At 41.0% G+C, this 20,593-nt stretch overlaps 1 protein-coding gene across 1 annotated transcript in view; it reads right to left on the reverse strand.

Annotated features, from left to right (window-relative positions):
• The window catches only part of LOC114647801 (latent-transforming growth factor beta-binding protein 1-like), a 636,168-nt gene that overhangs the window by 204,477 nt on the left and 411,098 nt on the right, over positions 1-20,593 (reverse strand). Inside the window, exons 7-8 of the mRNA XM_028796447.2 lie at positions 3,923-4,194; positions 3,615-3,717 (exon numbers count right to left, since the gene is read on the reverse strand). Of these exons, the coding sequence (XP_028652280.2) occupies positions 3,615-3,717; positions 3,923-4,194 (375 nt within the window). The remainder of the gene's footprint in view (positions 1-3,614; positions 3,718-3,922; positions 4,195-20,593) is intronic.

Consider the following 20,593-nt stretch of genomic DNA (forward strand, 5'->3'; position numbering starts at 1 on the left):
GCGTTGAAACTCTCACTGCATGTTCTTTCAGCTGATCCCGTTAAGGGTTGCCACAGCAGATCATCTTTTTCCACATTACTCTCACTGCACCACTCGGAGTATTTATATCACTGTATCTGAGTGGGAAATCACAGCAGCAGCTGATTGGAAAGAGAATTATCGGTACACAGCATGAAGCAGATGCTGCCTGAGCCAGAGCAAACGCTTTAGTCCCTGTACGGACTTCGCAGTTTAGAAACAGTTTCATCCCAAGAACTCTAAACACACTAAATCAGTCCATCAAGGGCTCCTTGTAGAAATATTTGGACTTATAAGTACAATTACCCCACTGTAAACTTGCACTACAGTTATAATATTGCACAACCTGCGCCACTTTATAAAGCGCGTATTTACATATGATGACGGTATTCATTTCTAAGACGAAATGCAGCAAAACATGTTGATTATATTATACAGATAAAACTTTAACTTCATTTAAATAATCTGTATTGTTTATAATTAAACATGTGAGGACACGGTACCGCAGCGCTAGCTAGTTCAGTAATTGTTCCTGCCTTGCGCTGTATTCTTGCTGGTGCTGACGTGACACTGGAAAGATAGACGGATATAATAATTAACCACGTACTACTAAGATATTTCAATGTTCCTTAAAAGTTTTGAAGAATCGAAGTTCTAAGCTTACAGATGGCTTCACGTCTATTACATAGCTTATTGTGTGGCGATTGAGTTTTTGGAGAAAGAAAAGTAAGGACAGGAATTGGAGGTTAGTACGTTTGAAAGAGACAGTACTGCTGTGATAAATTATGTAATTGAAGGTTGCGCATGGCGCAGCAAGCCTCTTGCGTGAGACATGAACAAGCACTGCGCCACCGTGTTCCCATGTTTAATAACATGCTTTCATTCCTATCATCATGAAAAAGATATCACGTATACATCTCAGTATTTTAATTATTCAGAGAGCTGTAATATCACGAATGTAATGGATTATGTGTCCTGTCGGAGAAAGAGAAAGCCCGTTTAAAAAGCAGGTAGTGATTCATACACATAGAGCACATAGAAGATCAAATACAGAACAAAGCATTTAACATGCCACTTTAGTTACAATGGGATTTGAGAAACTAGTAAATTAAACGATTTTAAGATGAAGTTTATGATGTTCTACTTTAATGGCAAAATAAACTACGTGATTAAAGTGGAAATTTCCAGATTAAAGTTGATATTTCGTGCTTTTTTCCCACTGTGTGCCTTTTTTTTGTCTGTACCCTAATAAGCTTTCATATGACACTCAGACGGTGGGCTACGACTCGCTTTTTCACGGCGACTTTGATATGTGATTTCTTTTTTATTTCGGGCACTGTGCGACTTTGTGAAGTTGAGCCTTCGAGTTTCTCCGACACTCTGTCACTCGATCAGCTTCCTTTTGTTGATTATACCACTGTTTAAACCAACAAATAGTACGTTTTTCCTTTGCCTCCACTTGGTATTCGCTGAAATTCTTATATTTTCTCCCGTGCTTTTCCCATTGTCTTTTCACAGAAGGCTATTTATATTGATTTGCATATTCAAAGAGGCGTAATTCTGGGAGGAGTTGGGGCGGGACAGAAGGCGCGTGCACGTGCGTTACTTTTCACGCAAATCGGGATTTATGTAGTAGAAGAACGTGAAAGTATGCATGCGCACAGATTCCTGCATCTGGATTTTTCTGTGCGTACGCACAATCCCGCTTTTGTGCTTACGCCATGTTATAGTGTGAGTTCTACGCACGGCATTATACATGAGGCCCCTGGTCACCATAGACCCCTATCATATCAGAAACTTGGTTATCTTTGTCCTGCATGACAACATGAGAATAGCAATTTTCAGTATAAACTACATGAAGTATGTAACATATACAAAAAAAATGATCATTTTTGGTGCAAAAAATGTTAATGTTTATGTTATGAAAGAATTGTTATTCAAAATTTCCAGAACATTCTGACAGTCCACAGTTACACAAGAATGATATGGCTTTGTGTTTAAGAGCTCCCACCTATCTCCTTACTGTTTGTCATTTTGGGATCCCACTCATGTTCTGAAGTGTCTCAGTTTGTAGAACACAAAAACAATTTAATTAGCCTTTTAAAACTCAGCCTCATTTTTGGCCGTTTTCTGCTACTTTGATTTAACTGGCTATAACACCGTCATCCGTCACTCAATATTCATGTTCTACCGCTTAAAACAAAGGTCAGATATTTCCCTCTCACAATTTTTCCAGCTAGAAAATTAGTTATGTTGTACGTATACAGTATGTTACAGCAGAATAAGTTGCAAAATTCAATAATGTTTTTACCAAATGCACTTTGAATGTGATTCTTATTTCATTAGGTATTGGAATTTGCTTCCAAACACTATAAAAGTGTGAGTGAATGTGATTAGGTCAGGTCATGTTGGGGAGCATGCACTGGTACAGCGTGTTGCCGCACCTGCCACAACAGCTCAGGATCCTGGTTGGTAACCCCCCAGAGAGACACGCGGTCCAGTCCCATCCTCCAGAAAAGACCATCTATCTGCTGCAGCCAGGTGTTACGTGGGCATGCGCTTGGCCTGGTCCAGGTGCTCAGGTTCTTAGTATTGAAGATCCTGTGAGCTAGATCACCCTTAGGGAATCACTCCACATGACTGAAGTGCTGTAACTGACGCTGACTCACAATGCGGGTAATGTGCCTCATTTGGGTATGACGTTAAACTGCATCTGGCCCTGCAAATGGTCCTCCAACTTGCAGGGAAATTGTGAGGGTTGGTGGCAGGATTGGCACTACAGCCACCGTAAAAAAACTTTACACAGCTCTGAGACGACAGACAGGACTCCTTTCTGCTGTCCGCGGGAGTAGCTCTGTTGCAGCCACCCATAGTAAGGCTGCTCACATTATGAAGGGGATGGGGGAAAGCCCTCAGGTGCTCCACTGCTGGTGGTCAGCCTACAAACCCACAATCTTAGAAGTGGTTTCTTTACTGTGTAAACTAATAGGAGGACTCCTAGTGATGGCCGTGCAGAAACTGCTTCTGAATGCTGTGAGCTGAACACTTCCTGGTGATGTCAGCTGAGATCTCTTTCTTTTAGCCTCCAACTTTTCTGCACAACACCATCACTACACTCCACCTCTCTATACTGAAAATCCCATCCTCATCGCCAAGTGTATTGCTGTGGACTCTCGCACCATAAAGCATCTCAGTTTTGCAGTGTGTTGAACTGCTGGTGGTCAGCTGCAAGCCAACAACATCTGGCCCAGAAGGAGTTCTCTCTTTAGCTTATGGTGGTCCCACAGGTAAGTAACAAAATAAACAAACTTTTCATTGCTGAACCTCTTATGGAAGCATTTTTTTTCACAGTGTCAGATGTTACTGCTATCATAACAAGATGAAGTGACAAACATCTCACTAATTATATGTCATTGATAGAAGTCTGTGACTTCACACAATCAGCAGAAAGGTAACTGATCTTTCAGGCAGGCCACACCTCTGATGTCTCCTGGCTCTTTATAGTATCAGACCATTAATATTTAATGAATATGGCAGCGTTCACCACAAGCTTCATTGCTAGGTACTTCATAAAGCAACCAATGGGTTTACACTACCTTGAAATGATGGACAAAGGGCACATTCAGCAATTCCCCAGGCCAACCCTGAGCCCTGGCAGCATGCATCCTGTGTGTGAGTTCCAGGCAGAGGAGAACTACACTGAAAACAAAACATGGAAATGAAAGAGAAGTTAGCTGTGCAGAACATCAGGGAGAAACGTTTGAAAACTTTGTACATAACAATAACATACAGACTGGGCTTCTTCAATTTGTTTTAGTCAGATAGTAAAAGTGTCATCACCAGATGATGGTGACAGATTAATTTACTTAAATTCCACTGGTGGTAAGTGTTATGTTCTCCCTACCTGGCCACTCCTGACTTCTGTAAAGCAATGGCCCAACGTCTCAGAACTTCTGCCATTAATGATTGGCCTCTCTTGTGTCCTGGAGGCTAAAACGGAGTTCCTCTCTCTTGCTGTTAGAGCATTCCTGTTGTCCTCGGAGACCCTTGGAAAACTCGAATCACTCTGTTCCAGGCTGGGGAGTGCTTGTCTACCACGGACCCTCAACACTTGGTGGATTTTCACATTAGCCTCAGGAGGATGCTGGACATGAACATTCACCATGGAAGCATTTTCTGCTGTTGAGAGGAGAGAATATTGAGTAGCAAGAATAGAATTAATAGAATTAATCCCTTGGGATTAATAAAGTATCTATCTAGAAAAGACATCTTCTCCTGCCCAATTTTCCTCACCTCCCTTCAGTCTCTATTGTGGAAAAAATATCGATCAGTCTTGAGGGCTCAGACAGCATTTCTGTAATATCTATGTATAAATATATGTGTGTAAATATATGTAATATTTGTGAATTTCCCCTTGGGATAAATAAAGTATCTATCTATCTATCTATCTATCTATCTATCTATCTATCTATCTATCTATCTATCTATCTATCTATCTATCTATCTATCTATCTATCTATCTATCTATCTATATAAAAACATTTTACAGTCCCTCCCTTTCAAAGATCCCAGAGTACAGTGGGAAAAAGATCTCTCAGTCAACATCTCTTAAAGGGAGTGGAAAGTAACAATGCAGAGAATTCACTCACGCCTCATATGCGCAAAGCATAGAATTATTCAACTCAAAATTATATATCGAACTCTTCTCTCTTGCTTAAATTAATTGTCAAAAATGTTTCCAGGGCAAGATCCAACCTACAAATGTTGCAATCGAGTTCCAGCCTCACTGGGCCACATGTTTTGGGCCTGCACTAAATTAACAACGTTCTGAAACAAAGTCTTCAAATGCCTTTCAGACAGCCTTGGTGTCACAATCCCTACTTGGTGGGCTCACAGAGGGGCTTAAAGTGGAGAAGGACAAACAAACAGTAATTGCCTTTACTTCACTATTGGTACAGAGACTTATCTTACTCAACTGGAAGAATCCTAACCCACCTCTTTTAAGTCAGTGGGTAACTAGTGACTATATTTATGTATCTAGATTACAAATACCATTTGTAATCCATCCATCCATTTTCCAACCTGCTGAATCTGAACACAGGGTCACGGGGGTCTGCTGGAGCCATCCCAGTCAACACAGGGCGCAAGGCAGGAACCAATCTCGGGCAGGGAGCCAACCCACCGCAGGACACACACAAACACACCCACACACCAAGCACACACGAGGGCCAATTTAGGATCACCAATCCACCTAACCTGCATGTCTTTGGACTGTGGGAGGAAACCGGAGTACCCGGAGGAAACCCACGCAGACACAGGGAGAACATGCAAACTCCACACAGGGACGACCCGGGAAGCGAACCCGGGTCTCCTAACTGCGAGGCAGCAGCACTACCACTGCGCCACCGTGCCGCTACTTCTTTATCATGTCCTTGCAGAATGTCTTGTCTTGTTTGTGTGTTAATTTTAAATTTTAATTCAATTTTTAACGTATTTTTAATTTATTATTTGCACTTAATGTTGTTACACTGTGGACCCTAAGCTTCGCAATTTCGTCTATCTGTATATTTGTATATGGTTGAGATGACAATAAAGTTCTCTTTGACTTGGCTTTGAACTGATCTTTATATATAATACGCTACCGTGGCTGCCCGTTCGTCTGTCCAGGATTTTAAATCGCCTGTAGCTCGGAAACCGTTTGACCTATTGACCTGAAATTTGGTACACATATACTACGTGATGTCTACTATCTGCTTTCGGGGTGATGATTGACCTCTAAGGTTATTCCTCTTTTTATTTTTATTTTATTGTAGAATGTATATTGTTGTTATATAGGTAGACTCTCTTTGCTAGAAAGACTGTTAGACTTGTTGACTTGACGCTGAATCCCTGTGTGTGTGCGAGTAGCATAGAGTAAACAACGTCTAGAATGGCACCGACATCGGGCAAGAGAGCAAAGTGGATGCACAAAGCAAAACACTCCATGCATATTATTTACTAGCAGGAGTACCCAGCATTGCCCGGGAATCTATAACTGGTGAATTTCCCAAATGAAAGAAACAGAACATAGAAATAGAACAAACAGTTTTCTGATTCACATTTTATTGTAAGTTCCTTCCACTTTCGATAATGTGTCTGCTGTGGCATTTGAGACGCCCTTGAAATAAACTTTTCTCTGGCATCTGAAGTGGACCGTGGGATTGTACGTCTTTTTTTGGTGGCATGGGTATATTCGCGCAAAGCAGGAGAATTATAATGTGTTACATGGTATTACGTATGGAATACGCACCGCAGTGAGATGAATTTACTTTATTTACACTACGTCGGAAATCGAACAAATCATAGACATATATATATAGACGCCGCATTCACTGTGTTGCCCCGTCGACACGATACGTCAGCGCGTCCGCCCTATTGCGAGTGGTAAAAGTGCGATTTAAACTGATACACGTAGACGTGGAAACTGGGTTTTCTGATGAAAAAACAGTAACGTTTAAAACAGTATCGTTTACATACAACAGATTTTGGCAAATCGTTTAAATGTAATTATTTATATCCATTTATACACTAATAAAGGCAATTATTAAATAATACTACTAATAATAATTATTATTATTAAATAATTCCTCCCATATAAGTAACATTTCGCGGACTGCCTTCTTCCGTCTCCGAAACATTTCTAGACTTTGTCCTGTTCTTTCGCAACACAGTAGGCCTACTGAAGTATTGGTTAATGCCCGAGTCACCTCACGTATAGATTACTGTAATGCTATTCTATCTGGCATCCCACAAAAACTTATCCATTGCTTACAACTTCTTCAAAATTCTGCTGCCAGGATAATAACCTGCTGTTCTAAATCCACTGAACATATTACACCGATTCTCTCTCAACTTTACTGGCTCCTTGTTAACTACAGAATACAATACACAATACCGCTGTTAACATTTAAAGCTCTCCACATAGCATTCGAACATTCTTAGCCAATCATGCAATACTGCGTCCGCGTTTGCCACGTTATGTTCTAACTACAGAGGCAGAGTTCCATTGCATAGTTCTAACTTGTATTGAGTCGAGGTATTGACGCGAACACCATACATCGTTATACATACGGGGTATTGACGTGAACACCATACATACAGATACTATCAAATTATATATAAGGATTCATTTATTATGGCCAAATCAAACTCTGACTTATTGAAACCTGATTTTGATACAAAAATGAAAGTACCTGCATCAGCTAATCGGACCCCAGCTGATCGTACAGCTGATGTGCCTGCACATAGGACTACACAGACACTCCTCGAACTTCGCTTTTGATGCACATAAGTTGGAAATCGAAAACGAAAGACAGGTACCAGCATCCGCTGATCAGTCCCGAGCGGAACATAGTGCAGAACACGCTCGTGCAGCGGATGCACCGAAGGCAATGTTCGCCCTGGGAGAACGACACAGACATACAGTAGATGCATGGGAGGCAAGCTGTCAACTGGACTTCAAACCACACGTTATGTTAATGGACCCTTTGGATTATCAGCCACTCATCTCCTTCACAAAGTTTTTTTTTCCCCCAGAAAGTGCCTTTCAGCTTATGAATGATGGGACAAACAGATAAGTAATAAGTATGTGAATGTACATACTGTAGGGGCTCATGAAAAAATAAAATAGAGTGACATTTGTTATAAATAAGTATGTTTTGTTGATTTATGTATGAAATGATAGCTTTGTGTGCTTTTTAGAAAACTGAGGTTTTTTTTTTTTTTGAATATTGAGCCCTGGGATAAATGGGAAACAAAATAATTAGTCCTAAAAGGGTTAATGGCATCACAATCCTCTTATGGTAGACTGGATCCAGGATCAGGATCCACTGCAGTTACCCATCAGACAAAAATTGGGAGTGGAGGATGCAATTATCTGTGTGCTCCACAAGGCTCACCCAGACAAAGCCTGCAGCATTTTGAGGATTATGGGTTTTTTATTATTTCTTTGGTACCTCCAATACCATTCAGCCATCCCTGTTAAGGGGTAAACTCAGAGATATGCAGGTGGATGAGCCTCCGGTGTCCTGAATAATGGACTATCAGGCAGACCACACATTGTGAGACTCAAGGACTGTGTGAGCAACACTGGAGTACCACAAGGAACAGTCCCGTTGGCTTTCCTCTTCACTTTGTACGCCTCTGACTACAAATATAACAGCAGGTCATGTCACTTGCAGAAATTCTCAGATGATTCTACACTCCACTGTATGTGGAGTACTGATAAGGACGATGAGACACAGGAAAGAAGTCAGGTGGAGAACTGTGTTTCTTGGTGCAAAGAGAATTGTCTGTAACTTAACATCAGCAACACAAAGGATCTGCTTGTTGGCTTTCACCACACCAAAGAGCCTCTCTGTCTGGTCACTATTCAAGTAGTGGATGTAGAGGTGGCGCACCTCTACAAGGATTTGCAGATCTACATCACTGACAGATTGGACTGGTCTTATAACACAGAAGGACTATAATGTGGGCAGTGACATCCTTCACACATTCCACAACTCTGTGATGGCCAGTGCGATTTTCTGCACTGTGGTGTGCTGGGCTGGTAATGTCATTTCAAGAGAATCCTACTGAATCAAGAAGCTGATTAAAAAGGCAGAGACTCACTTATGGGGTGTACTATGGACCCCTAGTGGTTGTAGCGAAGGAATGAATTAAAACAAAACTAAGTGCCATTATGAACAATGCTGTATATCCTCTCTCTGACACACCAACACTGAGGACTTTCAGCCAACTAATTATTTAGCAGAAGTGTGTCAAGAAACAAGACTGGGACTACTTTATACCAACAGCAATATGCCCACATAGTGTCTCACTGACAGTGTGACAGCTGAATCAGAAGATTTCATTCAATTTAATTTTCGTTCATTTTAGTCTTGCTGGTGTGTGCATATGTGTGTATAGATTTACTTAATGACTTCTACAAAAAGCCAAATTTCCTCCAGGGACAAGTAAAGTTAAAGAAGAAGACAGTTAGAGACAGGGGATGAATAGAAGGCCAAAATGACAAGGCTGTGATGGGAAATTTAGCCAGGACATCAGGATACAGAGTTAGCACCTCTCTTTTACATCTCATCCAAATGATGGAACCATTCTTGCCACTTTGAGCTGAGGCTTTGGGATTACACACAGAGCACAGGGTAATTACCCCCTGAAGCCTCTCCAACACCTCTTCCAACAGCAACCTGAGCTTTTATTAAATGTTTTCACATCCTAGTACTTGCCAGACCCACAGAAAGGCTGTGGTTAATGTGGTTAGTAACAACCTTCACATCTTCTATAACTCTGTGATGGCCAGTGTGATTTTCTCCACTGTGGTGTGTTGGGCTGGTAACATCACTTCAAGAGAGGCCCACCAAATCAACAATTTAATTAAAAGGGCAGGCTCAGCTATAGGATGCACTCTGGACCCCCAGGAGGTCATAGCAAAGGAGAGAATTAAAATAAAACTGAGTGTCACTATGAACAATGCCGCACATCCTCTCTCTGACACAACAACACTGAGGACATTTAGCCAACTAATAATTCAGCAGGTGTGTGTCAAGAAATAAGACTGGGACTCCTTCATACCAACAGTGGTATGCTTGTGTTTTTCTTTTTGATTTTATTTCATTTTAGTTATTCTGGTGTGAGTTCAGAGCATAGTGTGTGTCTATCTATCTATCTATCTATCTATCTATCTATCTATCTATCTATCTATCTATCTATCTATCTATCTATCTATCTATCTATCTATCTATCTATCTATCTATCTATCTATCTATCTATCTATCTATCTATCTATCTATCTGTTATTGAACAATAAAGATTATAGTGCTGCTGGATCATCAACATATAAAATGGGACAATAACATTGTACTGGTGACAGAGATTGATAAACAAATTAATGACTAAAAATGTGAATAAATATCAATAAATATACATCAGCAACAAATTATAGTCATCAGATATAATCCTATCTATACTAATAAAAGGCAAAGCCCTCACTGACTCACTGACTGACTGACTGACTGACTGACTCATCACTAATTCTGCAACTTCCCGTGTAGGTGGAAGGCTGAAATTTGGCAGGCTGATTCCTTACAGCTTACTTACAAAAGTTAGGTAGGTTTCATTTCGAAATTCAACGCGTAATGGTCATAACTGGAACCTCTTTTTTCACAATATACTGTAATGGACGGCAGCTCGATGGCCGTGGGAGGAGGAGTTCAGTGTCACGTCATCACGCCTCCCACGTAATCACGTGAAAAGACTGTGAACGCAGTAGGGACAAATGAAGGAGGAGCCGCAAACAGCGAAGAACAAAAAATTCATTAAACAATTGAGAAGGGAGCGAGTGAAGCATACAAGCATGTTCATAAGGGAAACAAAGCACGGTGTAAAACGTAAGTTTAAATTAAGTTTATAGAAACGCTCCCGCTGCGGATTGCAATAACATATTCGCGAGATAAAAGTTTAATGAGAAGACACGAGGTATAAACGAACCACACGCCGTAGTGCAACGTTAGGGGCAACACTTTCAACCATTCTATGATCTGCCTCTCGCAACTGAAAGACGGCACATGGCGGATGTTAGCCCACTTGCTGACCGCAATGTTAGGGGCTTCAACTCTGGCGCTGACGATATTCGATTCTCGAGAGGGGATGCAGTGAGTGTGTATGCCTGATGAGCCCAGAATTAAGGAGAAACACGTGTCGCATACTCTTTGCATTATTTGAAAGTAAACTATTAAAACCATTCTATGATCAGCTTCTGGGAACAGAAAGAGGGCACGTGGCGGATGTAAGGCGACTTCCTGACCAACCACAAGCGTAACCTGGCAGGTAACCATCCATACAGTCAGATTGTGATTCAGAAAACGAATGCCATGAATTTAATTACCACGATCTACATACTGTCAAATAAACGAAACACACGCCGTAGCGGGACAGCTGTGAAAAGCGAGGTTCACAAAAAAACAGATCCTTAACAAATTGTTATTGGTATATTTTCGATCCGTTTAAAAAGGTTTTACTTTCTTCTTAAAAAATTAAAAGCAGTACTTCGCCGCAACGAAGCGCGAGAATTTGGCTATATATATCTGCTTCTCACAATTAAAAGAGGGCACGTGGCTGATTTTAGACGACTTCATGACCAAACATAAGTGTTACCTGCCAGGGTTACCACTTTTAATACAAAAAAATAAGGGACGCATACTGCAGCGGGTGCCACATCCCAGTGCCAACAGTTTGCAGACTCTACTTAAAAGACCCGCCCTCCTCACTGGACAGTTAAAAAGACCAATCAAACTAACGATGGCATCAAGTATTACCCAATCAAAAGTAGGAAAGGAGGCATCTTCATAAAATGCGTGTGGGATGATTTGCATGAGACGCTACTTTAAAAAAAATGATAAAAAAAATACGGGACAAATTCCGTCCCGTATTGATTCAAAACGGGACGCGCAATTTCATTCTCAAATGCGGGACGATTCTGTATTTTAAAGGACGGGTAGCAACCCTACAGTGCCAGGTAACCACCCATACAATCGGATTGTGATTCAGACTAGGAATGCAATGAATGTAATTACCCCGATCTACATACAAGGCGAAAGTCTTGCAACATTCAAAGATGATGGCTTGGGATAAGTACACCATAGAACATAAAAGAGCTTATGAAGCCTTGAACCGAAAAAAGCAAGATCTCAGAGATCGTAAAAAAAAAAATAGGAGGTAATGTCGTTTTACTCGCTGTAGATTTTAGTCAAACATTACCAGTTATTTCACGAGGAAGACCAGCAGATGAACTCAACGCGTGTTTAAAATCCATGCTTCTCCCACGCTCGGTTATATGTCGCGTGTTCTCGGGTAGGTGCACCAAAAAATGTATACATTTAAGCATGTAATGAGCAAACAAAAAATGAGGTATACCCGAAGGCACTGCAGTAGTGCTTAATGTAACTTGTAACCTGTGTTGGCTGGGATTGGCTCCAGCAGACCCCCATGACCCTGTGTTCGGATTCAGCGGGTTGGAAAATGGATGGATGGATGGATAAAAAGAGTAATACAATCATCACCCATAAAGCGGATAGTAGACGTGACGTACTATATGTGTACCAGATTTCAGGTCAATAGGTGAAACGGTTTGCGAGCTACAGGTGATTTAAAATCCTGGACAGACAAACGAATAGCCATGGTAGCACATTACAGAAGAAGATTTTACTGTTTAATAATTTATATTTATATGAAATGTGCTTCTTATATATTACTTCATATTCTCATATGATAATGATGTTAATGTTGTTTATATTGATTTCTATGTTATTGAAACTGCATGTATGTGTGTATATGTATGTATGTATATATATATATATATATATATATATATATATATATATATATATATATATATATATATATATTTATATATATATATATTTATACTAGCAAAATGCCCGCGCTTCGCAGCGGAGAAGTAGTGTGTTAAAGAGGTTATGAAAAAGTAAAGGAAACATTTTAAAAATAACGTAACATGATTGTCAATGTAATTGTGTTGTCATTGTTATAAGTGTTGCTGTCATATATATATACATATACACATACACATATATTATAACACACTACTTCTCCGCTGCAAAGCGCGGGTATTTTGCTATATATATATATACATATATATATATATATATATATATATATATATTCTCTTCCATTCATATACAGATATATATTATATATACACACACATATATATATATACACATACAGAGATATATATATATATATATATATATATATATATATATATATATATATATATATATGTGTGTGTATATATATATATGTATATATCTGTATGTGTATATATATATATATGTGTGTATATATCTGTATGTGTATATATATATATATATATATATATATGAAAGGACGCACTATCTTTGATATATGCACATACTAAATCGACAGGACACACATTCAACTGGGACAACGTAAAAGTAAAATTTAAGGCCAGTACAAAAAGCGCCAGAGAGTTGGCCGAGTCTTGGCTATCAGATGAAAATGCCATCAACAGACACTTGGACATAAACCCAGCATATGCCAACTTAAGAAGGACATATGCACTTTAATTAAACGATACACCCCCCCCCCTTTGATCATACTGACTTAGTCACCTCCACCCACCCCCCACTGAATGTGTTGCTATATATTGCCTTTGATTCTTGTAAGTCTAAGCATTATCCTCTGATGAAGACCCCTGACAGGGGTTGAAAGCTCAGGAATAAAACTATTTTATGATACGTGATTCGTTTTTTCTCCCTTTGTGGATCTCCAACTGCAAATATGCAAACCGTATCACAGACCTTCTCTTCCATTCATATATATATATATATATATATATATATATATATATATATATATATATATGTGTGTGTGTATGTATGTGTATATATATATGTTGATATGTGTATATATATATATGTATATATATGTGGATGTGTATATGTATATATATATGTAGATATGTATATATATATGTATATATGTATATGTATATATATGTTTATATGTGTGTGTGTGTATATTATATATATATAAAAGACAGCAACACTCATAACAATGACAACACAATTACATTGACAATCATATTACGTTATTTTTAAAATGTTTCCTTTTCTTTTTCATAGCCTCTTTAACACACTACTTCTCCGCTGCGAACCGCGGGTATTTTGCTATTTATCTATATATATATAAAGGAGAGTTGGGATCCGAGAGACTGTGTTTGTGTGTTTGTGGAGGGATGGAGAGTTAAGGCGGGTGTTGGAGTCACGTGATCATCTCCCCTCCCATTCACCTCATTTCATTCACTTCATTTCGCTCCAAGCTGAGCTCCGCAGCTGGCGCGGTCTTGCTGTTCTTGATTTGCTTTTCACATGGCCAAGTATACGTTGCATGCTCAAGAGTAAGCTCAGCGCACAACTTGGTCATATTACAACCGAAGGGGCGAACTGACAACATGGTATACAAAGAGATCCTTAACAAATAATTATTGGTATAATTTCCCTCAGTTTATTATTTAAAATTTTAAAGCAGTACTTCGCCGCTGCGAAGCGCGGGTATTTTGCTATATATATATATATATATATATATATATATATATATATATATATATATATGACAGCAAAACTCATAACAATGACAACACAATTACATTGACAATCATGTTATGTTCTTTTTAAAATGTTTCCTTTTCTTTTTCATAACTTCTTTAACACTCTACTTCTCTGCTGCAAAGCGCGGGTATTTTGCTATCATATATATAAAAGACAGCAACACTCATAACAATGACAACACAATTACATTGACAATCATGTTACGTTATTTTTAAAATGTTTCCTTTTTTTTTCATAACCTCTTTAACACACTACTTCTCCGCTGCGAAGCGCGGGTATTTTGCTAGTATATATATATATATATACACAGTGGGTACGGAAAGTATTCAGACCCCCTTCAATTTTTCACTCTTTGTCATATTGCAGCCATTTGCTTAAATCATTTAAATTAATTTTTTCCCTCATTAATGTACACACAGCACCCCATATTGACAGACACAAAAAATAATTTTTGAAATTGTTGCAGATTTATTAAAAAAGAAAAACTGAAATATCACATGGTCCTAAGTATTCAGACCCTTTGCTCAGTATTTAGTAGAAGCACCCTTTTGAGCTAATACAGCCACGAGTCTTCTTGGGAAAGATGCAACAAGTTTTTCACACCTGGACTTGGGGATCCTCTGCCATTCCTCCTTGCAGATCTTCTCCAGTTCTGTCAGGTTGGATGGTAAACATTGGTGGACAGCCATTTTTAGGTCTCTCCAGAGATGCTCAATTGGGTTTAAGTCAGGGCTCTGGCTGGGCCATTCAAGAACAGTCACAGAGTTGTTGTGAAGCCACTCCTTCGTTATTTTAGCTGTGTGCTTAGGGTCATTGTCTTGTTGGAAGGTAAACCTTCGGCCCAGTCTGAGGTCCTTAGCACTCTGGAGAAGGTTTTTGTCCAGGATATCCCTGTACTTGGCCGCATTCATCTTTCCCTCGATTGCAACCAGTCGTCCTGTCCCTGCAGCTGAAAAACACCCCCACAGCATGATGCTGCCACCGCCGTGCTTCACTGTGGGGACTGTATTTGACAAGTGATGAGCAGTGCCTGGTTGTCTCCACACATACTGCTTAGAATTAAGGCCAACTCCCGCATGGAGTTTGCTAAAAGACACCTGAAGGTGAGAAATAAGATTCTCTGGTCTGATGAGACCAAGATAGAACTTTTTGGCCTTAATTTGGCACTTCCGCCACACTGGGGCGTGTCGGTGGGAAATTGCCGGGAACCACCTGGAGCACATCCGGGTGATTATAAAAGGGGCCGCCTCCCTTCATTCAAGACTGGAGTCGGGTGGAAGAGGACGAGGTCTGGGAGAGGAAAGAGGCAGCCTGAAGAGGAAAGGCATTGTAGACAGAGGCCTGGACTGTTGGGGTGATTGGTGCTGTGGCACTGGGCCTGTGCACTACTTTGTATAATAAACGTGTGTTGGACTTATAAAAAGATGTCCGTCTGTCTGTGTCCGGGCTGTTTCCCACAATATAAATATATATGTAGTAGATAGTACATTAACTGAAATATAGAATGGTCACAAACATTGAACCAGTAGTAGAGGTGAATGGATAAATGGCAGTGGTGGCTCTTCTCTTTTGCAAATACATAAAAAAGACTGGTGCTGGATTGGGCAGAAATGACCTTTGACCCTCCTCTGCTAATTACTACACATGTCATCATTTTCCTTTGCAACCTCACCCTTACTCTGGGGATTCTACACCCACAGAAACTGAAAATGGTGCCAGGGTTTTGTAATCCTTATTGTAAGATGTGGGGTTTAGAGAATTGTGATCTGGAATTGATGCTAATGCTGAGGTCTTGCTCAAAATTAAGCTAACTAGTACTAAGGGGACAGAGAGAATTCATCCACCGGGGAATAACTTGGAAAGCTGAAGAGCATCAAATTTCTACATAATGTCTCGTGACATCACAAGTGCAACTGTGCAGTCCTGTGATCACTACTGGGACCATCACGTAAGTAATGAAACTCAAGATGGTAAAGAAAACTATCACTTTTTCAAACTCAATTCAAAATGTGAAACTGACATTAAAAAGGTTGTGTGTGTGTGTGTGTGTGTGTGTGTGTGTGTGTGTGTGTGTGTGTGTGTGTGACCACCTAATAATGAGATTGCGATTCAGACTTAAAAAGAATATACTGTATAAAAAATGTTAACATAATCGTCTGGGGGGACTGTTTGGGAAGAACTGTGATGGGACATGGTTACAAAAGTCAGCTTCACAAGTGAAGACCTAAGAACAAAGTACAAATGAGTTACAATTCTTCTGTTACAAAACCTAACTGATCAGTTTGACAGAAATTCACCAAACAAGGGATTCTTCATAAACACATTGAGGGCGACTGGATTTAAAATGTAGGTGGGCAGCTCACTTCACTAGCTAGGAGCTACAGATAAAAACAAACTGGATTAAGAATTGATGTCACCAGACATCGTTTATCAGCAGACCTGAGTATTCGAGAAGGAGCAGAGGACCTCACAAGTGTCTCCATATGCAGTACATAGTCAGGGTAGTGATCTGAAAAGAGGAGTGACATGTGCCCACCATGGCTGGTTGAACACCAGATGTGACGCTGCAGTTTGAATCATCTGGGTGACATATGCCAGTACTCCACCCAGCAGAGATCTGCAGTAGTCCAGACATGACAAGACTAAAGAGTGAGCTAGGAGTCGTGCTGCATACTCTGTCAGATATGGTCTGATCTTGTGGATGTTGTATAGATGAAAAAAATCTGCAAGAGTGAGAGACCCTAGAAAAATGGTCCCTGCAGGACATCTGGTCATTGATCACCACCACAAGGAGGTGAACCGACTTAGCAGGTGTTAGCGATAATGAGCTGGGCTGAATAGAGATGGGATAATGAATCGACGGATGAGCTGGGATACCAATAGGTCCGTCTTTGTCAGGTTAACCTGAGAGATGGTGATCCTTCATCAGTGGAGCAGTGGCTAGCACTGCTGCTGCACAGTTTCTTATTGGCCTGGGTTCAAATTCCTGACTGAACACTGTCTGGTTATACATTCTGCTTTTGTCTGAGTGAGATTTTCTCGTTACTCCAAAAGATGTGCAAATTAAAATATTTGGCAATTAGAAACGGAATGTAAATAAGTACAGGGGGCAAAGGTGTCCTATGATAAACTGAGATTTAGCATCCCCAGTTGGATTGAAGTGCTATATATTTTTAGACCCACAGTGGATTTAAAAGGCACTCCAAAGGGAAATTCATCGAAACATTCATCACAAAGAGTATGACAGCCGTATGCCCAGCCCTCACACCTTCTTCGTGGGAGACTTATGGGAATGCGGGAAAATGGATTATCCTTCCTAGAAATCAGCACTCATGTTGGATGGACTGCGAGCAGAGCGACAAGAGTATGTAGTCAGTGGGTAGAGGTGGGTTGGACCCACTGAAGTTAGGGGTCTGGAATGCTCAGACACGTAGGAGGACAGATATCTCATGCGCATGGCAGTGATGGACCAAGCTGCCACATTGCAGGCCTTAGGCCAATTGTTGGGGTTTACAGTCACTGTTTTGACACCATTTGCAGCAGCCAGGGTCTTCTAGTTCACCGCTCATTGCTTCTGATACTCTTGACCCGCGGCTACATATGTCTGCGACTGCAATGGCAGGCATCACATTGTGCTTTACAATCAGTCTTGGTTCAATTAAATGGACTGTGATGGATGGATCTGTGGATGGAGGCACTGCAGTAAGACACTTGGAGGAATGTATTTTGTCACACCATTTGTACCTACCACCAGGTGTTAAGGTATGAGGTGAAATAAGGTTTCACTTCCATTCCCAGTACCTTGATCAACCAGTCATACATCACACAGGCGTAAGATCCCTAATCTGCAGAGGTTCTCTGATGACATTCCAACAAGACAATGCTTGACCACATGTGGCACAAAACCTTACGCAGGTCCTGGATGAACACCATGTGCCACTTCTTTCCTGGCCTGCACATTCACCATATTTGTCATCTATTGAGCATGCCTGGGACATGGTCAGATGATGACTAGCATGTCAGAAACAACCAGAGGTTGCCATGGATGAACTTTTGGTATATACAGGGGATGCATGGCAAGCCACTACACAAAAACACATGAAATGTCTCTTCCTGTCCATGTCAGATTGTGCAGAAGTGGTTATTTACAAGATGTTATCCGTTCCATTACGCAGGTGTGACCAAGCTATACTAATAATCAAGTACACCATATATCATGAGTAATCTGCCACTTAAATATTGCCTTGACATTTCAGGTCCTTCTTGGTACTGAAATTTTAATGGGTAACAGTTGTCACACACATGCGCATAGGAAGCAGCTAAAGGGCTCAGAAGAAGGTAATCCCCCGTCAGACCAAGGGGTGGCAGAGTGCACTAATCATTTCTCTTATCTCCCTGCAGACCAAATGTGGGAAATTCCGCCTGACTCCCATGACGTCACGTCCGGTTCCTGTGACGATACGGGTTCTGCTTCAGGCTCCCATCTCCATTTTGGGAGCTCTTAAACCCGACACTGTCGGTAATGTCACTGATGAGCTGGACAGTGAGACACAACGAAGCAAGGGGATGGTGCAAAAAAAGTGCAAAAGTGCTTTTATTAAAAACAACCAAATCAACAGTGTCCAAATAAATAGTGCAGTGCTCCACAGTTCCATAAATAAAAAATCTATAAAAAGATAAAATCCCAAACAGTTAAAACAAGGCTAAAATAAGACTAAAACAGCAGCAATCATTGGGGCTACACCAGCCAGACACAGCTCCTTCACAGCCTCTTCAGCTCACTCAATGTTTGCTCAGCCAGCGACACTTCAGCCGCCGCGGTCCTCTCTCCACCGACCCCCATCTTAGCTGCCTCCGCCAGCATCTGCTAGACCGCTCAGGGTCGATTGTCCTCCCGTCTTCCTTCTCGCACACGTGGTCGTCCCTCAGATCCCTAGGGCAGACTCCTCCTTGATCATACCCATTCATCCACATAGTCAGTGGGCACGATCCATCTCTCAAGCGCTGATTGCTCACTTTATCTGGGATTCCCGGCAGCGCTGATCTTCCTTTTCCTCCGCTTGCTGGCTGGCTCGTCCACTCTCTTGCACAACCCCCAATTCTGCTCTCTTGCTCTCCAGTCTTTTACCGTTCTCTTCTTCCCCTTTCCGCCTTGCGCTTCTCCTATTTATTTCGGGGACGTTGTTCAGGTGTGGCAATTAGCAGCTCCCGGCTTCAATCATGGATGCGCCCGGGAACTGCTCTGGCCACGCTACCATGCCCCCACTTTAAACTGCGAGTGCAGCGATTATCTATTTAAAAAACTGGCCTTTTTGATCTGAGCTGTGGACCCGCTATACCGCAGTTCCATCCCAGAAAACATTACTTCCAGTTGGAATAGAAGAGTCCACCTCCTAATGACAAAATTGTCACATCCTAAGAAGTCACAGGCCGATGACCTCATTTCCAGTTCCAGTCCCAAGATCCCTCCTCTTCCTGCTTTTTCAACTATATATCCGCCATGTTTCCTAACCTATTCAGTTCTGTTGTGGAGTCTTGTCTGTAAAGACCTTTTGTATCAATCTTTTTCTTACAATCAGCAGCCAATTCTCAATTATACAGGAAGCTGCCCCAAACCTCTTTATTGTGTCAAGGCTTGATTATTACCACTCAGTATACAATTTCTCACAAAAGAGAGTACACCCCTCACATTTTTGCAAATATTTTATTATATCTTTTCATGGTACAACACTGAAGATATGACACTTTGATACAATGTAAAGTAGTCCGTGTACAGCTTGTATCACAGTGTAAATTTGCTGTCCCCTCAAAATAACTCAACACACAGCCATTAATGTCTAAACCACTGGCATCATAAGTGAGTACACCCCTAAGTGAAAAATGTCCAAATTGTGCCCAATTAGCCATTGTCCCTTCCCAGTGTCATGTGACTCGTTAGTGTTACAAGGTCTCAGGTGTGAATGGGGAGCAGGTGTGTTAAATTTGGTGTTATTGCTCTCACACTCACTCTTACTGGTCACTGGAAGTTCAGCATGGCACCTCATGGCAAAGAACTCTCTGAATATCTGAACAAAAGAATTGTTGCTCTACATAAAGATGGCGTAGGCTATAAGAAGATTGCCAGCACCCTGAAACTGAGCTGTGGCATGGTGGACAAGACCATACAGCAGTTTAACAGGACAGGTTCCACTCAGATCAGGACTCGCCATGGTCGACCAAAGAAGTTGAGTGCACGTGCTTAGCGTCAAATCCAGAGGTTGTCTTTTGAAAATAGACGTATGAGTGCTGCTGAGGTTGAAGGTGTGGGAGGTCAGCCTGTCAGTGCTCAGATCATACGCCTGCCGCACACTGCATCAAATTGGTCTGCATGGCTGTCATCCCAG

The sequence above is a fragment of the Erpetoichthys calabaricus genome, chromosome 1 (genome assembly GCF_900747795.2).
Source record: "Erpetoichthys calabaricus chromosome 1, fErpCal1.3, whole genome shotgun sequence".
Classification (NCBI taxonomy): domain Eukaryota; kingdom Metazoa; phylum Chordata; class Cladistia; order Polypteriformes; family Polypteridae; genus Erpetoichthys; species Erpetoichthys calabaricus.